This window comes from Toxorhynchites rutilus, chromosome 2, assembly GCF_029784135.1.
Source record: "Toxorhynchites rutilus septentrionalis strain SRP chromosome 2, ASM2978413v1, whole genome shotgun sequence".
NCBI classification, from domain to species: Eukaryota; Metazoa; Arthropoda; class Insecta; order Diptera; family Culicidae; genus Toxorhynchites; species Toxorhynchites rutilus.
Window position 1 is genome coordinate 220172099 of NC_073745.1, and position 15768 is coordinate 220187866.

Here is a 15768-nt window from a genome sequence, read left to right on the forward strand (position 1 = left end):
AAAATTGTGTTTCACACAACTTTGATGGACACCAATTGGAAAGCTAGGTATCGGATTAAATATTGTTGGGAGAAAAGTCACTAATTTTAGATACGACCTTATGCAAAATCAGTCAAAAATAAATTCAATTTGTACCATTCAATAATTGTAAAAATAAAAATACGTATCAGCGTCCCAAAAAAGTGTTCCTGTTGTTAAAACGAAATTAAAACTAATCATTGGTATCTACCAATCGCAGCCACGAGACTAAATAAAGAAAACATTTCACGCTAAGATTTTTTTCGTGGTTTATCAAAATTAATGACTCAATCATCCATGGATTTACCCACCTAATCAACAATAAAGATTAATGGTTTTCGCTCATCCTGGCCGAGATAAATTATTTTGCAATTATTTTCTACAACCTCTCGAGCTCGTGGGGGCTCTCGAGGCAGCAGAAGAGAATACCACAAAGTTCCATAATTGCATTTCTCATTCCTTCGAGAAAGCGATGTTAACCCAAAAATAAATGGTGCCACGAGGAGCGAAAATAATGAGACTGTCGTGGGGAAGAGTATTTTGGGCACATAGAATGGGTTTCTTCCCATTCCCACGGCCGGTGCGGTAGCAGCCGGGTTTCATTAGGATATGGGGATAATTACTGTACACTCACAATGGGGGAGGGGCGTGGGGTGGTAGCTACCGACAGACTCATCAAAGTAATGCGGATAATCGCGGTAACTTTCTCCATTTATCGCGCGAGCTTTGTATATTCGTTATTACTCATGATTTGGACTGATTAAAACGGATTTTGTGAGACGGATGAAGGGTTTTTTGGTATAAATTCACTTACCTTAAAATCGATATAACCATTTTTATCCATGTCGAACGTCCGGAAAACGTGGTCACAGAATTCTTCGGCATTTCCAGACGGGAAGAACATTTTGTACATATCTACAAATTTCGCTGGTGTTAGCTTGCCATTTGGACAATCTTGCTGTGGATGAGAAGGAGAAATACGAACACAAATCAGTACTAATCTGCAATAGACGAGAAGTGCATCATGCACTGGTGTAACAACGTATGATTTCATCACATAAATAGTAATTTCATAGAACCATTAGCATCCAACGAAGAGTCAACACTTTCAACCAAGGGAAGTTGGAAGAACCTTCCAGCGATAGAAGGTCTCTCTACCAGTGCTCGACTAAATGCATTTCCTCGCCGGTATTCCGGTACCGCGTGCCGGCAAGCTCATATTTGCCGTTTTACATCCATTTCCGTCGCGTCGACGACGAACATCACACGGAACAGCCCTGATGCTGCTGCTGCTGGCGGGGATGAAAATGTTGAGAACCACCGTTGCACCGTGTCATTGCATTTCCTGCTTGTTCTCACGTTGTCTGCCTCTTGTGTTGAACGGTGAGGACGGCCAGCCTAAAGGCTGCAATTCGATATAATTTTATCTCCGTACTCCGTACCGTCACCGGGATCCCCTCTCTAGAACTCCCCACAACAACATATATTCACGAGGCCTAACAGCAAAATCTGTTTTCGGATAATGGAGTCTGACTGACTAGCACTTTGGGTGGCGATTATGATAACCATTAGCATCGCCCCAATCCAATCTGCCGAAGTTTGTTGTGTTCGTTGAGTTAGTCAACACATATGGTTGCATGGAATTTTAGTTGGGGAAATTTTGAACCTCGATTCACATTTTTTCCATATTAAGAAAAGGGTATTCATTTTCGAAATTTAATAAAGAAATTTGAAATTAAGAAAAGGTACGATGAAACGAGTTTTGGTTAGTAGAAGAAGGTTAAACATAACACAGCCGAGTAAGAATATTAGGTTGAACTAGAAAAAGACCTCATATCGAAGCGAACAATTCGTATTGAAACGGTTCCATCGTTGAGAAAAGAAACGCGTACTGAAAAGGGATCCTTTTAATGCCATCTAATGACATCGACGGACAGTCCCATTTTCTAGCTATATGAGTGATAACATCTCTTTGTCATGTATTCCTCAGGCAGAGGCGCGGTTACGTTTACAGTCGCGGGTTGAATGAAGGATAATGAATCTCATGACGTTCGACGATATTATCTGTGCTTCATATACTCGTCTATAGCAAGTGGTAACAAGCTGCAAATGTCAATAAACAGCTTTATTCACCGGATGACACTCTGCCTGTGTTTTACTACATTTTATTTAACAATTTTTTCAAGGTTTCTCTGGCCAGATAAAAAATATTTTCCTAACCAAATCAATGATGAATCTAATTAACCTTATTTTTCAACAGTCATTTGCAAAAAAAAAATAAACTTCCGAAAATGTGATTGCAATATAGAACGATTCCACGCCAAATAAATCAAAAAACCGATTTCGACCCGACTTTTTCTTTAAATTTCGTACGAATTGTGGCTGTTACCTAAAATTTCATTATCAGATGACCAATTTTGAATACGACTGATTCATAAGAGCGAATCTAGAATCATCGCCCATTTTTACAAAAAAAAAACAACTTGAAAACTAAACGCCTGATTAAAATAAGATGTATGGCAAAGTTGTAGGAAAATCAATGAAATATTTATTAACAATAATAATTTTATAAATAATTTTTTTTAATAATTCATTTTCCTCAAAAACGTATTTTTTTAAAATTCTAAAAAAATATATAAACGGTCCTTACAATTTCCAACAAGTCGTCCATGCATCGGAAGATGAGCACTTTTACAGGGGAAATGTTTTTCTAACAACAACTTTTTCATGTTTTCTTTGAAAAAATTACAACTAATCCTAATTTAGTTTGAAGTCAGAATAGTATTATAGTGTATTGGACAAAATTTTAGATCTTACTAGAATATGAACTTTTGTCGAAGACGTCAACTTTCTATCGTTTATAGTTTTTTCGAATACAGCGCGGACTCGATTATATACAGTCTTCGATTTCTTTTCGTTTTTTATGCATATATTTTTCCCCCTAAAGTCAGAAAACAACATTCTCACATGAAAGCAAATATTTTTTCCAGAATCTCTCAGGATATTGACTGAGTTATAGAACTTTTTTTTTGTTTCGGACTCTGTTGCCTCAAACTGGCTCTACACTAAAAATGGGTGGGTTATATCTGAGATATAACCGCAAGGTTGACGTGAGAGTATCGTTGGCGTAGTGATCATTTGTTTGTATTGATTAGTTAATTGATTGAATGAAACAATTTTCAAATTCACATATTTGCTTTGTAAGTAAAGAATTCGAACAAATCCTATGTAGCACCAAATCATGCATTGTAATAGATTATGTTTTTCGCTACAAGTAAATTTGATAACAGCATTTTTAGTGATCAGAAGATATGAAGGCATATCTTCCAATGCATTCTTGAATAACCGAACCAAAGTGTTGTGTTCGTACAAGCTTTTGTAGTCCGTGTTAGACACATATTTCGGAGTGCAAAAAAATGCGGGTACACAAATACTCCCGGCATGAATCAAAATGGATCAACAATTTCAACTTCCACTTTAATCTTGTAAGTTCATTCGCCTCTAGTATCTGAAATGACAATTTTCCCAGGCTCCTCAATTCAGTATTACGTATTAGGGAAACATATTTTGGTCTGTGCAAAGAAAACTGCATACGAAAGTACTTGTATTTGAAAAGCGAATTTCCCCAGGTACCTTGGTCCGTGTTAAATGCCGTGGTAAATACATTTCGTTGTGAATAAAAGTTTCCCTAACTTGCATGTATTTGCAATGCCGATCTTCTCAGGCACATTGCTTTTGATGTCTGTGTTATGGAACATATTCCGGTGGGAACAAAACTACTCCCAACTTGAATGTTTTTGCAAAGCGGATTCCCCCAGGCACCTTAGTGAAGAAGTCCGTATTAGGGAAACACATTTCGTTGTGAGCAAAAGTTCCCCTGACTTGCATGTATTTGCAATGTCAATCTCCTCAAGCACATTGCTTTTGAGGTTCGGTGGGAACCAAAATACCCCCAACTTAAATGTATTTGCAAAGCGGATTTCCCCAGACATGACTGTTGCCTAGGCATCTTGGTATTGAAGTCCATGTTAGGGAAACACATTTCCTTGTGAACAAAAATACCCTCGACTTGCATGTATTCGCAGAGCGGATTCTCCTAGGTATATTGATTTTGAAGTCTGTGTTAGGGAACATATTTCGATGGGAACAAAAATACCCCCTGCTTGCATGTTTTTGCAATGCCGATTTCCCCAGGCTGCTTGGTTTTGACGTCTGTGTTGGGGGAATCGTAAATCGGGCCAATTAAAACGAGGCAGTTAGGGGGTTTAGATAACGCTTGACATTTCACAGTTATTCAATTGAATATCTCATGAAAAATAACATTTTATTCATTGTGATAGATGCTCTCTTGGTTTCATTTGGAAGATGAGACAATTTAGTACAGGATATAGTAGTGGAATATCTAAATTAGTAGAATTAAATAACATTATGGAAGTGAAAATTGAAAAGTTATTTTTTAATGTGTATTTATTCATTTTATCCAAAAAGTTTATATTAAACTTGATTATTTCTATCAAATAAATTAAAGCTCTCTAATCACTCTACAATTTGTTTTTGACACCCAACTTCTATCTTTCTTAAATTCGCTGCAATATCGATGTAAACAATTCCTGGTAAAAATTCAAGTAAAATCTTCAAAAATCGCGAGTTTTTCCCTCTGTACTTATAACAGCCACTTAAATTTCACCTTAACGCTGAAAGGTTACATTTTGTTTAAATACGTCATATTTGAGTATTAGAAAAAAAAATTTTTTTTTCAAACTGTATATAATCGAGTCCAAAATTGTATATAATCGAATCACATATAATCGAGTCTGTATATAATCGAGTCCGAGCAGTATAAGGCATTTTGGTATGACTGCTGAAAAAAGAATTTTTTACTCGTAATATTTTTGTGTGTAAATTCTCAAGTTTGACATGTTTTTGAGATGTTTCTAAATAGAAAAAAGTTAGCAGAGCATGTAATCGCTATAATTAATACATAAAAATGTTACGAATTAAACAATAATTGTAATATTTCGAAGAAAAACATGAAAAACTTGTTGTTCGAAAAACTTTTTTCATGTAAAAGTACCCACCTTCCAATGTATGGGTGACTTGTTGGAAATTTAAAGGGCTACTTTTTTAGAATTTTAAAAACACATGTTTTCTAGAAAAATGAATTTTAATTTTAAAAATATTTTATTTTCAAAGAATTTTTTTTCCAAAAATGTGTTTGATATTTTTAATGAAAACCTAAAAAACTTCCTACATTTCATTCTTTGACCAACTTTTTGTAGATTCAATAGTTTTCAAATAAAAATTTTCCTAAAAAAATGAAAAAAACTCAAAATTTTGAAAAAAAATCTCAGTCCAAGAATGGAATGTTGTAAATTATTTAGGTTTTCATTAAAAAAAAATCAACCAAAGTTGGAAAAAAAACATTTACTTATTATAATTATTCATTTCTATAATTCTTCAACTAATAAATTCTTCACATTATTAATTCCTTAAGTTTCAGTTTTTTATTTCTTTTATCCTTTCCGACTGTCGCAGTTGGACTTCGATAAAGAGAAAGCTCGATGATTACGGGATATACCGCAGGTTCGATTGGTTTTAGAGGAGTTCTATCGGTTAGTTCATAAAATTTACCACACTCATCTCGATTCCGATGAAAATAACACGCGATAAATACCATAATATAGAGCAATTCCACGCCAAATTGGCCAAATAACAGCAAATTTTTACCCGACCCTCTCCGATTTTTTTAAGTTTGGTTGGAAATTACCTAAAATCACGATTTTCATTATAATATAACCAATCTAAATTACGACTGATTTTTGAAAGAGGTTAAAATATGATGTTCAACAATGTTGTTGGAAAATCAATTGGCTATGGCTATGGTTATTAAAATCATGTTCGTGAAACGTCAGAAAATGCATACTGCTGCAGCACACTACGATTGAGATTTCGACATTTTACTAACATTATTTTCTTTATAAGAAATTGGTTATATCTCGACAACGTCAAGTACTAAGATAAAACGTTATGTATAGTTTTTCATATTGAATCATAGATTCTATTATTCATATTACTTTTCTTAAATGGTTACGATTTCACAAAGTATTGCAATTTCAAAAATTTTCAATAATTCATATCTTCATTTTGGGGAATCCGACAAGGCGCCACTATACGTAAAACTTTGTTATATTAGAATATACAAAAAATATCGAAGAGAAGGAGGGGGCGTTATGTGTGTTTTGAGATGTAAAAGTTTTTAATATTAAATTCTATTTTTGAGTAAGTTTTTTTAACAGTCTATTCTAAACGTTATTCTTCCTGAATAGCTAATGGATTTTCCAATAACCTTGTCGAACATCATATTTTAATCAGACATCTGGATTTTGAGTTACGATTTTTTCAAAGAAGGATCAATTATTTTGAAAACGCTTTTTTCCACAAATCAGTCGTAATTGCAATTGCTCATATGATAATGAAAATTGTAATTTTAGATACATTCCATCATAAGTACCAAGTTTCAAAAAAAACGGAGAAGGCTCTAAATTGAATTGATGCCAATCAGCTGGTCGTCTTTGAAAAAATAATACATTTGCAAAAAAAAGGATTTTGTTTTTGTAATTATTTATTGAATTTGTTTTTTATAGTTTACATGGTTTACATAGGTTCCTTGGTCCCGAGGAAGCTATATTTTTTATATTTTGTTCTTGAAACCTGAGTTTCTTTTACATAACTTATGAGATGATCAGAGAGGGTTTTTTTTCATTCCTGATTTCTGATTTTTCAGAGCCAACATATTTAAATCTTTGTTCAATAAACCTATGTAACTACATTATCATGCGCCAACATTGATTAATAGCGACTGTAGAACAGGGTGTCGACTCAAAATCCGAAATAAAATTCCCTGATCTTCCCTGATTTTCCAGTAATTTTCCAGAAAACCTCCAAACGGAGACAACTGGAAAATCTATGTAAATGCTAACCGAATCGAAAAAACTTTTTTTTTAATTTTGATTTTGAATTTCACATAAAAAAATACCAGTATCCGAATGTTTTCAGGAGGTGATAGATAATCGTATTTAATGGATAAAATCCTTCTACGCATATGGTTGAATTCCAACAATGCTAGAGTTATTCAACTTTTGTTTTGTTCCGGACTCTGTTTGTCTCAAACTGGCTCTACTACCAAATGTACGCTACGTAGAACGATTATGTTCCTTCCATATGAAAGAAGAGAAAATTTAATGCAGAATACAGCAGTTAAACATCTAAATTAGTGGATTTAAGTAACCTTTTTGAGTAAAACACTTAGAAGCGAGTGGCTTTTATAGTGTTATTATCAATTTCATCCCAAAAATTCATACTAAACTTGATTGTTTCTATCAACCAAAAATAAAGCCCTTTAACCGCTCTACAATTTGTTCTTTTCCACTCAACTCAACTCAACTTCAAGCTTCTTCAATTTCGCTACAATATCATTTTAAACAATTTCTGGCAATCCTTCAATTGGAATCTTCAAAAATCACCTCAAAAGTTTTTACTCCGCTGCATTTTGAATAGCTAATTAACTTTCACCTCAACGTTTAAGATTCCTTCTTGAAATAAGTGCTATTTGAAAAAAATTAAACTGTATATAATCGAGTCGAAAATTGTATTTTTTGTATGTTTTTGTATGCTTCATGTTTTCAACAGAAAATAAACAAAATAAATCAAAACTAATATTTAGTAGTAAATATCACACATAAGACTTTCTTTGATCTCATTTACAGATGTTTTGGCATGTTTTCGACAAGGTTTCGGAGGTGATATGGGTCCAAATTGTTCCAAGCCTTTTGCAGAGCTAATTCCTTCTTTGTTTGGCACACCTTTTTTGCACACCTTGTTGACGAGGATAGCATATAAAATTTCAATTGAGTTCAGCTTGTGTTTTTTTTCGCCGTATATTTTGGATCGTTATCCTGCTGGAGAGTGTAATTATCTTACAGTCCCATTTTCAGCCTGAGCTCTCCCAGGTTTTATAAAAAATATAAAATATAAAAAATATAGCGTCATTAGTCCCGATACCATGTAAACTATAAAAAAACAAATACAATCAATAATTACGAAAACAAAATCCACTTTTGCAAGTGTAATACAAGTGTATGAGTTCATTGGCTTCAATTTGATACGTCGATCATCTGAATTAGCCCCCACTTATTCAAAAGTTGAGTTTTTGAAAAAAAAAACATTTTTGGAAAAAAGAGGAGAAAATGATTTTTCTGACCACCCTAAAATGAGAATGGCATCCGAAATGAAAAAAGTAAAAAATCTACCCTAATATGTTGCGGTATGGAGCAAACCACATTGTTTCGAATACTAGGGCATCCATCAGACAAGAAATTTTCATGTTATAAAAGAATGAATAATTTTGGGCACGACATTATAATAAAAAAGACTGTTCAGTAGACATATTGGTTATATGAAAATGAAAAAAAAGAATATTTTCTCTACCCAAACTCAAAAAATCGAAGTCAGTCGATTGCAAACATGAAATAAAATTAGGCCACAAATCATTGTTATTATTTGTTTCATACCGTATCGTGCGATGGTCAGCAAATGTTGTTCGGCCATAACAGTTTGTCGTAGAATATTTGATTAATCCTTTGAATATACGTTTTGAGGATAACACAACGAAAGACATCTAATAATTGGATTCTAAACAGCCAAATACAATAAACATGCTGATGTATTTCAACTTCGCTCACTAGATATGGGCTGAATACAGACGACGGTAAAGAACTGCGGATAACCACTTTCCATTTCAGACGAGTATCCCTCTTTGCGGTTTTTCCGGTTCCCAACAACCGGTCCTGCCTTGTCAACAATCCAAACACGTGTGTGCATGCTCAGGACTTGTGATTCCACCACAACCAGCAGCATATGTGTGCATGTTTGCCAAACAGACAACTCGGAACGATGTTCTCGTTTCGTTTTAGATGTATGCTATCGCGCACTGTCCGAGGTTCCACTGCTCACTGTAATTTAATTTCAATTAGAGTGCCTCTAGTTAGGTGCCAGTCTGAAACTCTTGTCTGTGGTGCAGTTTGTGGCAATGTATCAGAAATCTAGAAAATAAATTATCGTGAATAAATTATGAAACCTATAATAAGTCTTTGACAGGGGTTTCCTTCCGAGAATATTTTCCCAGGGCAAAATTCAGACCATGGTTTCGCCCTTTCATCTTTCTCTCCCGTTGAAGCGATTGATTCCTTTAAAGTGAATCCACCGTCGTTGGGGACGGCACCTTTGCATCTCATTTTTGAAGTTGTGTGACTTCGAAGAGAATGAGAATTTTAATAGTGGCGAAGAGGGTTGAATTGAATTAGGTTAATTAAATTAGGAAAATTGAGAATATAAATAAAATTCGACGAAAGTAGGACGCACGTCGTCGTTCACATTCGTGAGATAGTGTTGTAGAAGCTTATATTTCTTCGCTCACAGATAAGGGTAATTACAAGTAATCTCAAGCACAAGTTTCTCATTTTTTGTTGGAAATTTAATGGGCCACAACAAAAATTCTCAGTAATAAAATTTAAAAAATGCTTCGACGTAAGATAATTTCCTTTTAAAGGGTGTGTCACATCAAATTGCATCACGGAAAAAACGCTGTAGAAATTTAATTTTTAGGAATTATATCTTCAGCTTTAGCTTATAATCAGATAAGAGTGTATAGATCACGTTGGCCATGCTTCACTGTCAATTTTTCCTAAATTTGGAAAAATGTCGTCGAACGAAAAAGAGCGTCGTGAATTAATCCTGTGCACTCATTTCGAGAATCCGGAGTTGTCACATCGGGACATCGGTAAGATGCTGGGAATCGTCCAATCCACGGTCAGCAGAGTACTAAAACGATACTTCGAGAACCTAACCATCGACCGGAAGGTGAAGAACGGCAAAAATGGATGCTCCGTCAGTGAAAAAGATCACAAGCGCGTAGTTAAGCAGTTTAGACGTGATCCGAGAAGTTCGGTCCGGGATGTCGCCAATAAGCTGAATTTGTCAAGTTCATTCGTCCAGCGGACCAAGCAGCGGGAGGGCCTGCGTACATACAAGGTTCAGAAGGCTCCTAACCGCGACGAAAGGCAAAACATGGTGGGCTGACGAAGCCGCATTGCCTGGTAATGGACGACGAAACCTACGTCAAAGCGGACTTTCGTCAGCTGCCGGGCCTGTTGTTCTTCTCCGCAGAGGACAAATTCAGCGTTCCGGAGGAGATTCGCAAGCAGAAACTATCCAAGTTTGTTAAAAAGTACATGGTGTGTCAAGTGATCTGCTCTTGCGGAAAGCGGAGCGCCCCCTTCGTGATGACCGGCACGGTAAACGGGCAGGTTTACCTTAAGGAGTGCCTACAGAAGCGCTTACTACCACTATTGAAGCAGCACGAGGGCCCGATCATCTTCTGGCCAGATCTCCCTTCGTGCCACTATTCAAAGGATGTGTTGGAGTGGTACGAAGCCAACGGGCTCACCTTCGTGCCAAAGGAAATGAACCCGCCCAACTCGCCGGAGCTTCGCCCAATAGAGAAATATTGGGCGATTATGAAGCAGGCCCTCCGGAAGAACCCAAAGGTTGTCAAATCGGAGGCGGACTTCAAGAGAAAATGGATTTCTGTTCAAAAAAAACTACAACCTGACGTTGTACAGAACCTTATGGACGGGGTAAAGAGGAAGGTACGAGCATACGGGCTTGGGCTCGAAGTATGAATAAAAAGAAAATATCAAAAGTTGTTTAATAGTTTTTATTTTACTGTCTAAAATTTTCAAAAGGATCGGTCTACTGGGCGAATTTCTTCAGCGTTTTTTCCGTGATGCAATTTGATGTGACACACCCTTTAGATTTATGGGTTTTTTTTTAATTGAATAGTACTAATCTAATTTCCTATACTAAGCATTACAGTGGTACCGTAGGATTAAAGAATAAAGATTTAGAGTTTTCAAGTTCCGTTCGAATTTCTTTTTTTAAATAATTCTTGTTTTTCCAAAAAAATCGATCTACTACGTAATATTTCATTAAAACTATAAATATGTTCCTTTTCCTGTTTCCTAGAGATATTTTCATTTAATGGTATAAGTTTCAGGAAGGCATAACTGAACAACCTTTAATCATAAAATATAATATTGATCGATCGACAATACTAATAGGACAACCCAATATACCGTATAGGAGGGAGAAAATTTCTTCGATTTGAACAGTAGAGCAACTTGCATTGAAAAAAAAAATTCTCATAATTAGGGGTAGTGGGGGCAAAGTGGTCACGTGCTTGTTTGGTAGTATAACTATTAACTATTGACTGACTTGAAGAATTTATCGACTTTTGAGTCACCCTGTTCGTCAGTAGAGCTGTCGCAAGTCAAAATACAAACAAAAACAGAAATTGCTCTCTCAATAGCAATTCGGCCATAGTTCTGTGCGCATGGTATCTAAGGAATTTCTCGTGAAATTTAGTTTATTCAATCTGATATATTGGACAAATCATCAGTTTGGACGACTGTTCACATATTCTAGGAGAGGGGAACAGATATTTCGTTTAATCTCAGCGATTAATTAGCATAGTAATTACTTTGATGTTTGGGGGCAAAGTGGTCATAGGTGAATAACAATTTACAATGTTCTGTTTACTAAACCTGATATACCGCATCATATTCTGCTCTTAAAGAAGGTCCTTTTGTGGCTTTGACCCTGGATAACCTAACCAAGCCTCATTATGCGGAACGTTATGTGTTTCTTACTACGATTTTGTATGCATGAGAAAATTTAAATTGAGACTCTAGGTGAATAGGCCAAGCTTATTTTACACATGTACCTACTATATTAAATATGATTGGAATAAATTTGGACGAAAAAACGCATAAATCTATCCCATTTAGCTTGATATGTGCGAGTGACCACTTTGCCCCCACTAGGTGATCACTTTACCTCCAAGCAAAAAATCGATTTTTCTCCTTTTTCTAATGATGAAAAGTGTACTATTTTGAATTTTTATAGAAAAAGCAGTTTGCTACCTTCAAGAACAGTGAGTTGAACTATAATATTCTTCGAGAAACGGGAATTGAATCGGCGTGTGGACGCTGAAAATGAACATATTCCGTAGGGTGACCACTATGCCCCCACTTCCCCTATAGTGAACACAACGATAAGATTTTACTGTCGGACACAGTCAACATCGAGTCTACCAGCGCTCATTCTGATTCATACCAAACACCAACAGTCAGTGAGCCCTTCATATCCGGGCAGAAAATGCGCCATAATTCCACGATTTTTCTTTATCTTGAAGTAACACCACACAATAAGACGCGGCATTTGTGATTAACAACATTTATGGACTCGCTCGAGTCGACTGCGACGCCAACGACGATGATGATGATGATGATGCCATCATCCGAGCAGAGGTAACGACGAGTATGAAAGATCGTTTCGGAGCATCCGAGCGGCGAAGCGAATAATTAATATCTGATATCGAGATATTTACTGATCCGTGAATAATCTTGCCCGATGTTGTATAGTTGGAGTCGTAAATCAAGTTATAGTTTATCTCTTTACTGTATGCCAGCGGGGCTTTTATAGACTGTAAAATGGTAAAGTTCCGTGAGACACATCCATTAGATAGAACCCCATAGTCATTTGCTGTGCATCACAGGCAACTTCTCTTACAGAACATTGAGAAACTATTATCGATATGCTCAACAATTTTCTAGCAGACAAAACTAATTTTGAATAAAAAAGACTACATTGGGAGGAAAAAATTTCATGCATATCGCTCACATTAAACGAGACATAAATTTGACCTTATTTACTGTTAATTGAATTGAAGTAACAAAATTTCGAAACTTGATGTGAAATATTGTGCTAATATATGTATGAACAAGAAAAATGAAAATCATATCCAAGTTTTAATTCGCTTCATTTGAAAAAAAAAAACACAAACTGGGAACAATCAGCCGTTTCATGTTCAATTAAGTGTTTTTAACAAAACATTGTTTCCAATTTTGGGTGCAAAACAATAGAAACTAAACGTAGAAGGTAATGTTCTTAAAATTTTCTAGAAAATTGGATTTATAATAGTAAAAAAAAATAGTAATTAGATTTTTTTACAATGTCAGAACTATGAGAGTTTTAGGAATCAACTTTTTTTTCAAAATTACAAATTTCCGCAATTTTGAATCAAAATTTATTTTTCAAAATTACAAATTTCGGCAATTGTTAATCAAAAATTTCCGTCATCGTCAATCGTCGTAAATCGGATCGTAAATCGTAAATCGTAAATCGTAAATCGTAAATCGTAAATCGCAAATCGTAAATCGTAAATCGTAAATCGTAAATCGTAAATCGTAAATCGTAAATCGTAAATCGTAAATCGTAAATCGTAAATCGTAAATCGTATATCGTAAATGGTAAATTAATTTTCATATTTCATATTTCATATTTCAGGTTTCAGATTTCAGATTTCAGATTTCAGATTTCAGATTTCAGATTTCAGATTTCAGATTTCAGATTTCAGATTTCAGATTTCAGATTTCAGATTTCAGATTTCAGATTTCAGATTTCAGATTTCAGATTTCAGATTTCAGATTTCAGATTTCAGATTTCAGATTTCAGATTTCAGATTTCAGATTTCAGATTTCAGATTTCAGATTTCAGATTTCAGATTTCAGATTTCAGATTTCAGATTTCAGATTTCAGATTTCAGATTTCAGATTTCAGATTTCAGATTTCAGATTTCAGATTTCAGATTTCAGATTTCAGATTTCAGATTTCAGATTTCAGATTTCAGATATCAGATTTCAGATTTCAGATTTCAGATTTCAGATTTCAGATGTCGTGTGATGGTGCAAAGCCTTTCAAACATAATGATTAATTTACAGTTTACCTTATTTTCATCATTCGTCTATTGGTTGTGTGAGCGACATGAATAATTAAATAGCGCCTCAGCAGAGTTTATATTTCCAGAATAAGGTACTATTTACTGGCTAAAATGCAATTCATGTATCGATACAGAAAACAATTCAGTTCATGTATTACTTGCTCTCCACATAGACTGCATTAAATGGTGCCGTAAAGTAAAATAATCTTTCCAATAAAAACATTAGGGCAATTTTCTTTGATCTATTTCTGATAAATAATTGATTGCAATTACGAGAGGCTACGATGCTCAGAGCTCAACCCAAAAAAGTAAAATAAAGAGATTGTTAGTCTATGTTGGCGAATTTACTATCATGAAATGTTGCTTCACATCTAAAAGTTTCAAAAGAGAGGAGAGGACATTTATTCTAACAGAAATTCGATCTGAGTTTTTTTGGCAAAAGCCAAACGCACACTTGTGCCGAAACAATTGCCAGAGCAGTCCCAATTCGAATTTATGCCAGAGTCAAATTGAGTTGACATTCAAATTGCCATGAAATTTAATCTGATTATAATTACGATAATTCCGCTGTAGCTAAATCTTGAATGAGTAAATGGTAAGTGGAAAGGCAGAAGAAGTTGTCCTCCAAAAAATGAATTTTGCGTTGGCGGCGATGGTGAAACTCAGAGTTGTTTCATACGTACAGTAAGAGTTTTGTTCAGCTGCTCTGCACTGTTCGCTAGTATCACTGTTATAACGAGAAGTCGCTAACAAATGAACGATACTACATTTCTGATAGTATGGAGAACACCATCACCATCGCGTTGCTTGCGCCGCTGACCTACATCGTTTGATCGAAGCCGATGTTCCGTCGGCTCTTTCCTCTGTCCATCCTGTTCTAGATATCGATCTTAATTTGATACCCATTAACTTTATAATCGGATTACGGCGTTACTTCATCAGACATCAATTAGTACGCACCCCTAGGGATACGCAACGCCCGCTTGCCGAAGCCGAACCGAGGAGAGGGAAGCAGATCCTACTGTGCACAACAGCACTGGCGACATATATTAACCCTCTAATAAGCCAGTGGGGCAAAGCAGAAACTAAAGGTAAACTTGTCATCGACAGCACAGCATTCAAACGACAGTAACACAAAGCCAACACCTTTGACCCCCTGCCAAGTGTGACCGCACCTAACTTGGACAGCAGGGGGAATAGCAAAATCAATTACCAGTCGGTAGTGTACTCGAGGATAGTTTTGAGCTGATGACATTTGTGCCTACTCCACAGGGTAATCGGAACATGATTCACATCAGTGACATTACTCGATTTTTTGGAGGTTTGAGATATAGTGGAATGAAATCCCTTACTTTGCTTGAAATTGTTGATTTTATGCTAACATAGATAGAATAACTCGAGGTCTGTCAATAGTCAAACAAAAAATAGCAAAATATTAAGTTGGGGAAAAAGAACTTTATTATTCTTGCGTGGAACTCAAAACTTTACTCAAGATGCTTCGGATTGTCCGATTTGGGTCAAATGTGCACCGTTTTGTTGGATAATGCCTCTCTCCTAGAAGTCTTGGTTCTTATTTGCAAAAAACTCTAGTATCGATTTTCTCGATCTTGTCTTGATTCCAATTACTTATAACTCAGCAAATGTTGCAATGCGAGAAAAAGGTGATAATCGCTTAGTGCCATGTCCGGACTATATGGCGATGCATTAAAATTTCCCAACCAAGCTCCCGGAGTTTCTGGCGAGAAACCACAGACATGTGTGGCCTTGCGTTGTCTTGATGGAATACAACACCTCTCCTGCTAGCCAATTCTGGCCGTTTCCGGTCAATCGCTAGCTTCAAACGATCACGTTTT

At 35.7% G+C, this 15768-nt stretch overlaps 2 protein-coding genes across 8 annotated transcripts in view; both read right to left on the reverse strand.

Moving 5' to 3' along the window:
• LOC129765467 (neurocalcin homolog) overlaps positions 1-15768 on the reverse strand; it is a 433786-nt gene that overhangs the window by 182919 nt on the left and 235099 nt on the right. The window lies entirely within an intron of this gene.
• The window catches only part of LOC129765465 (neuronal calcium sensor 2), a 279595-nt gene that overhangs the window by 109941 nt on the left and 153886 nt on the right, over positions 1-15768 (reverse strand). For all 7 annotated transcript variants that reach the window (XM_055765820.1, XM_055765822.1, XM_055765824.1 and 4 more), the window contains one exon: positions 833-976. In XM_055765820.1, coding sequence (XP_055621795.1) covers positions 833-976 — 144 coding nt within the window. The remainder of the gene's footprint in view (positions 1-832; positions 977-15768) is intronic.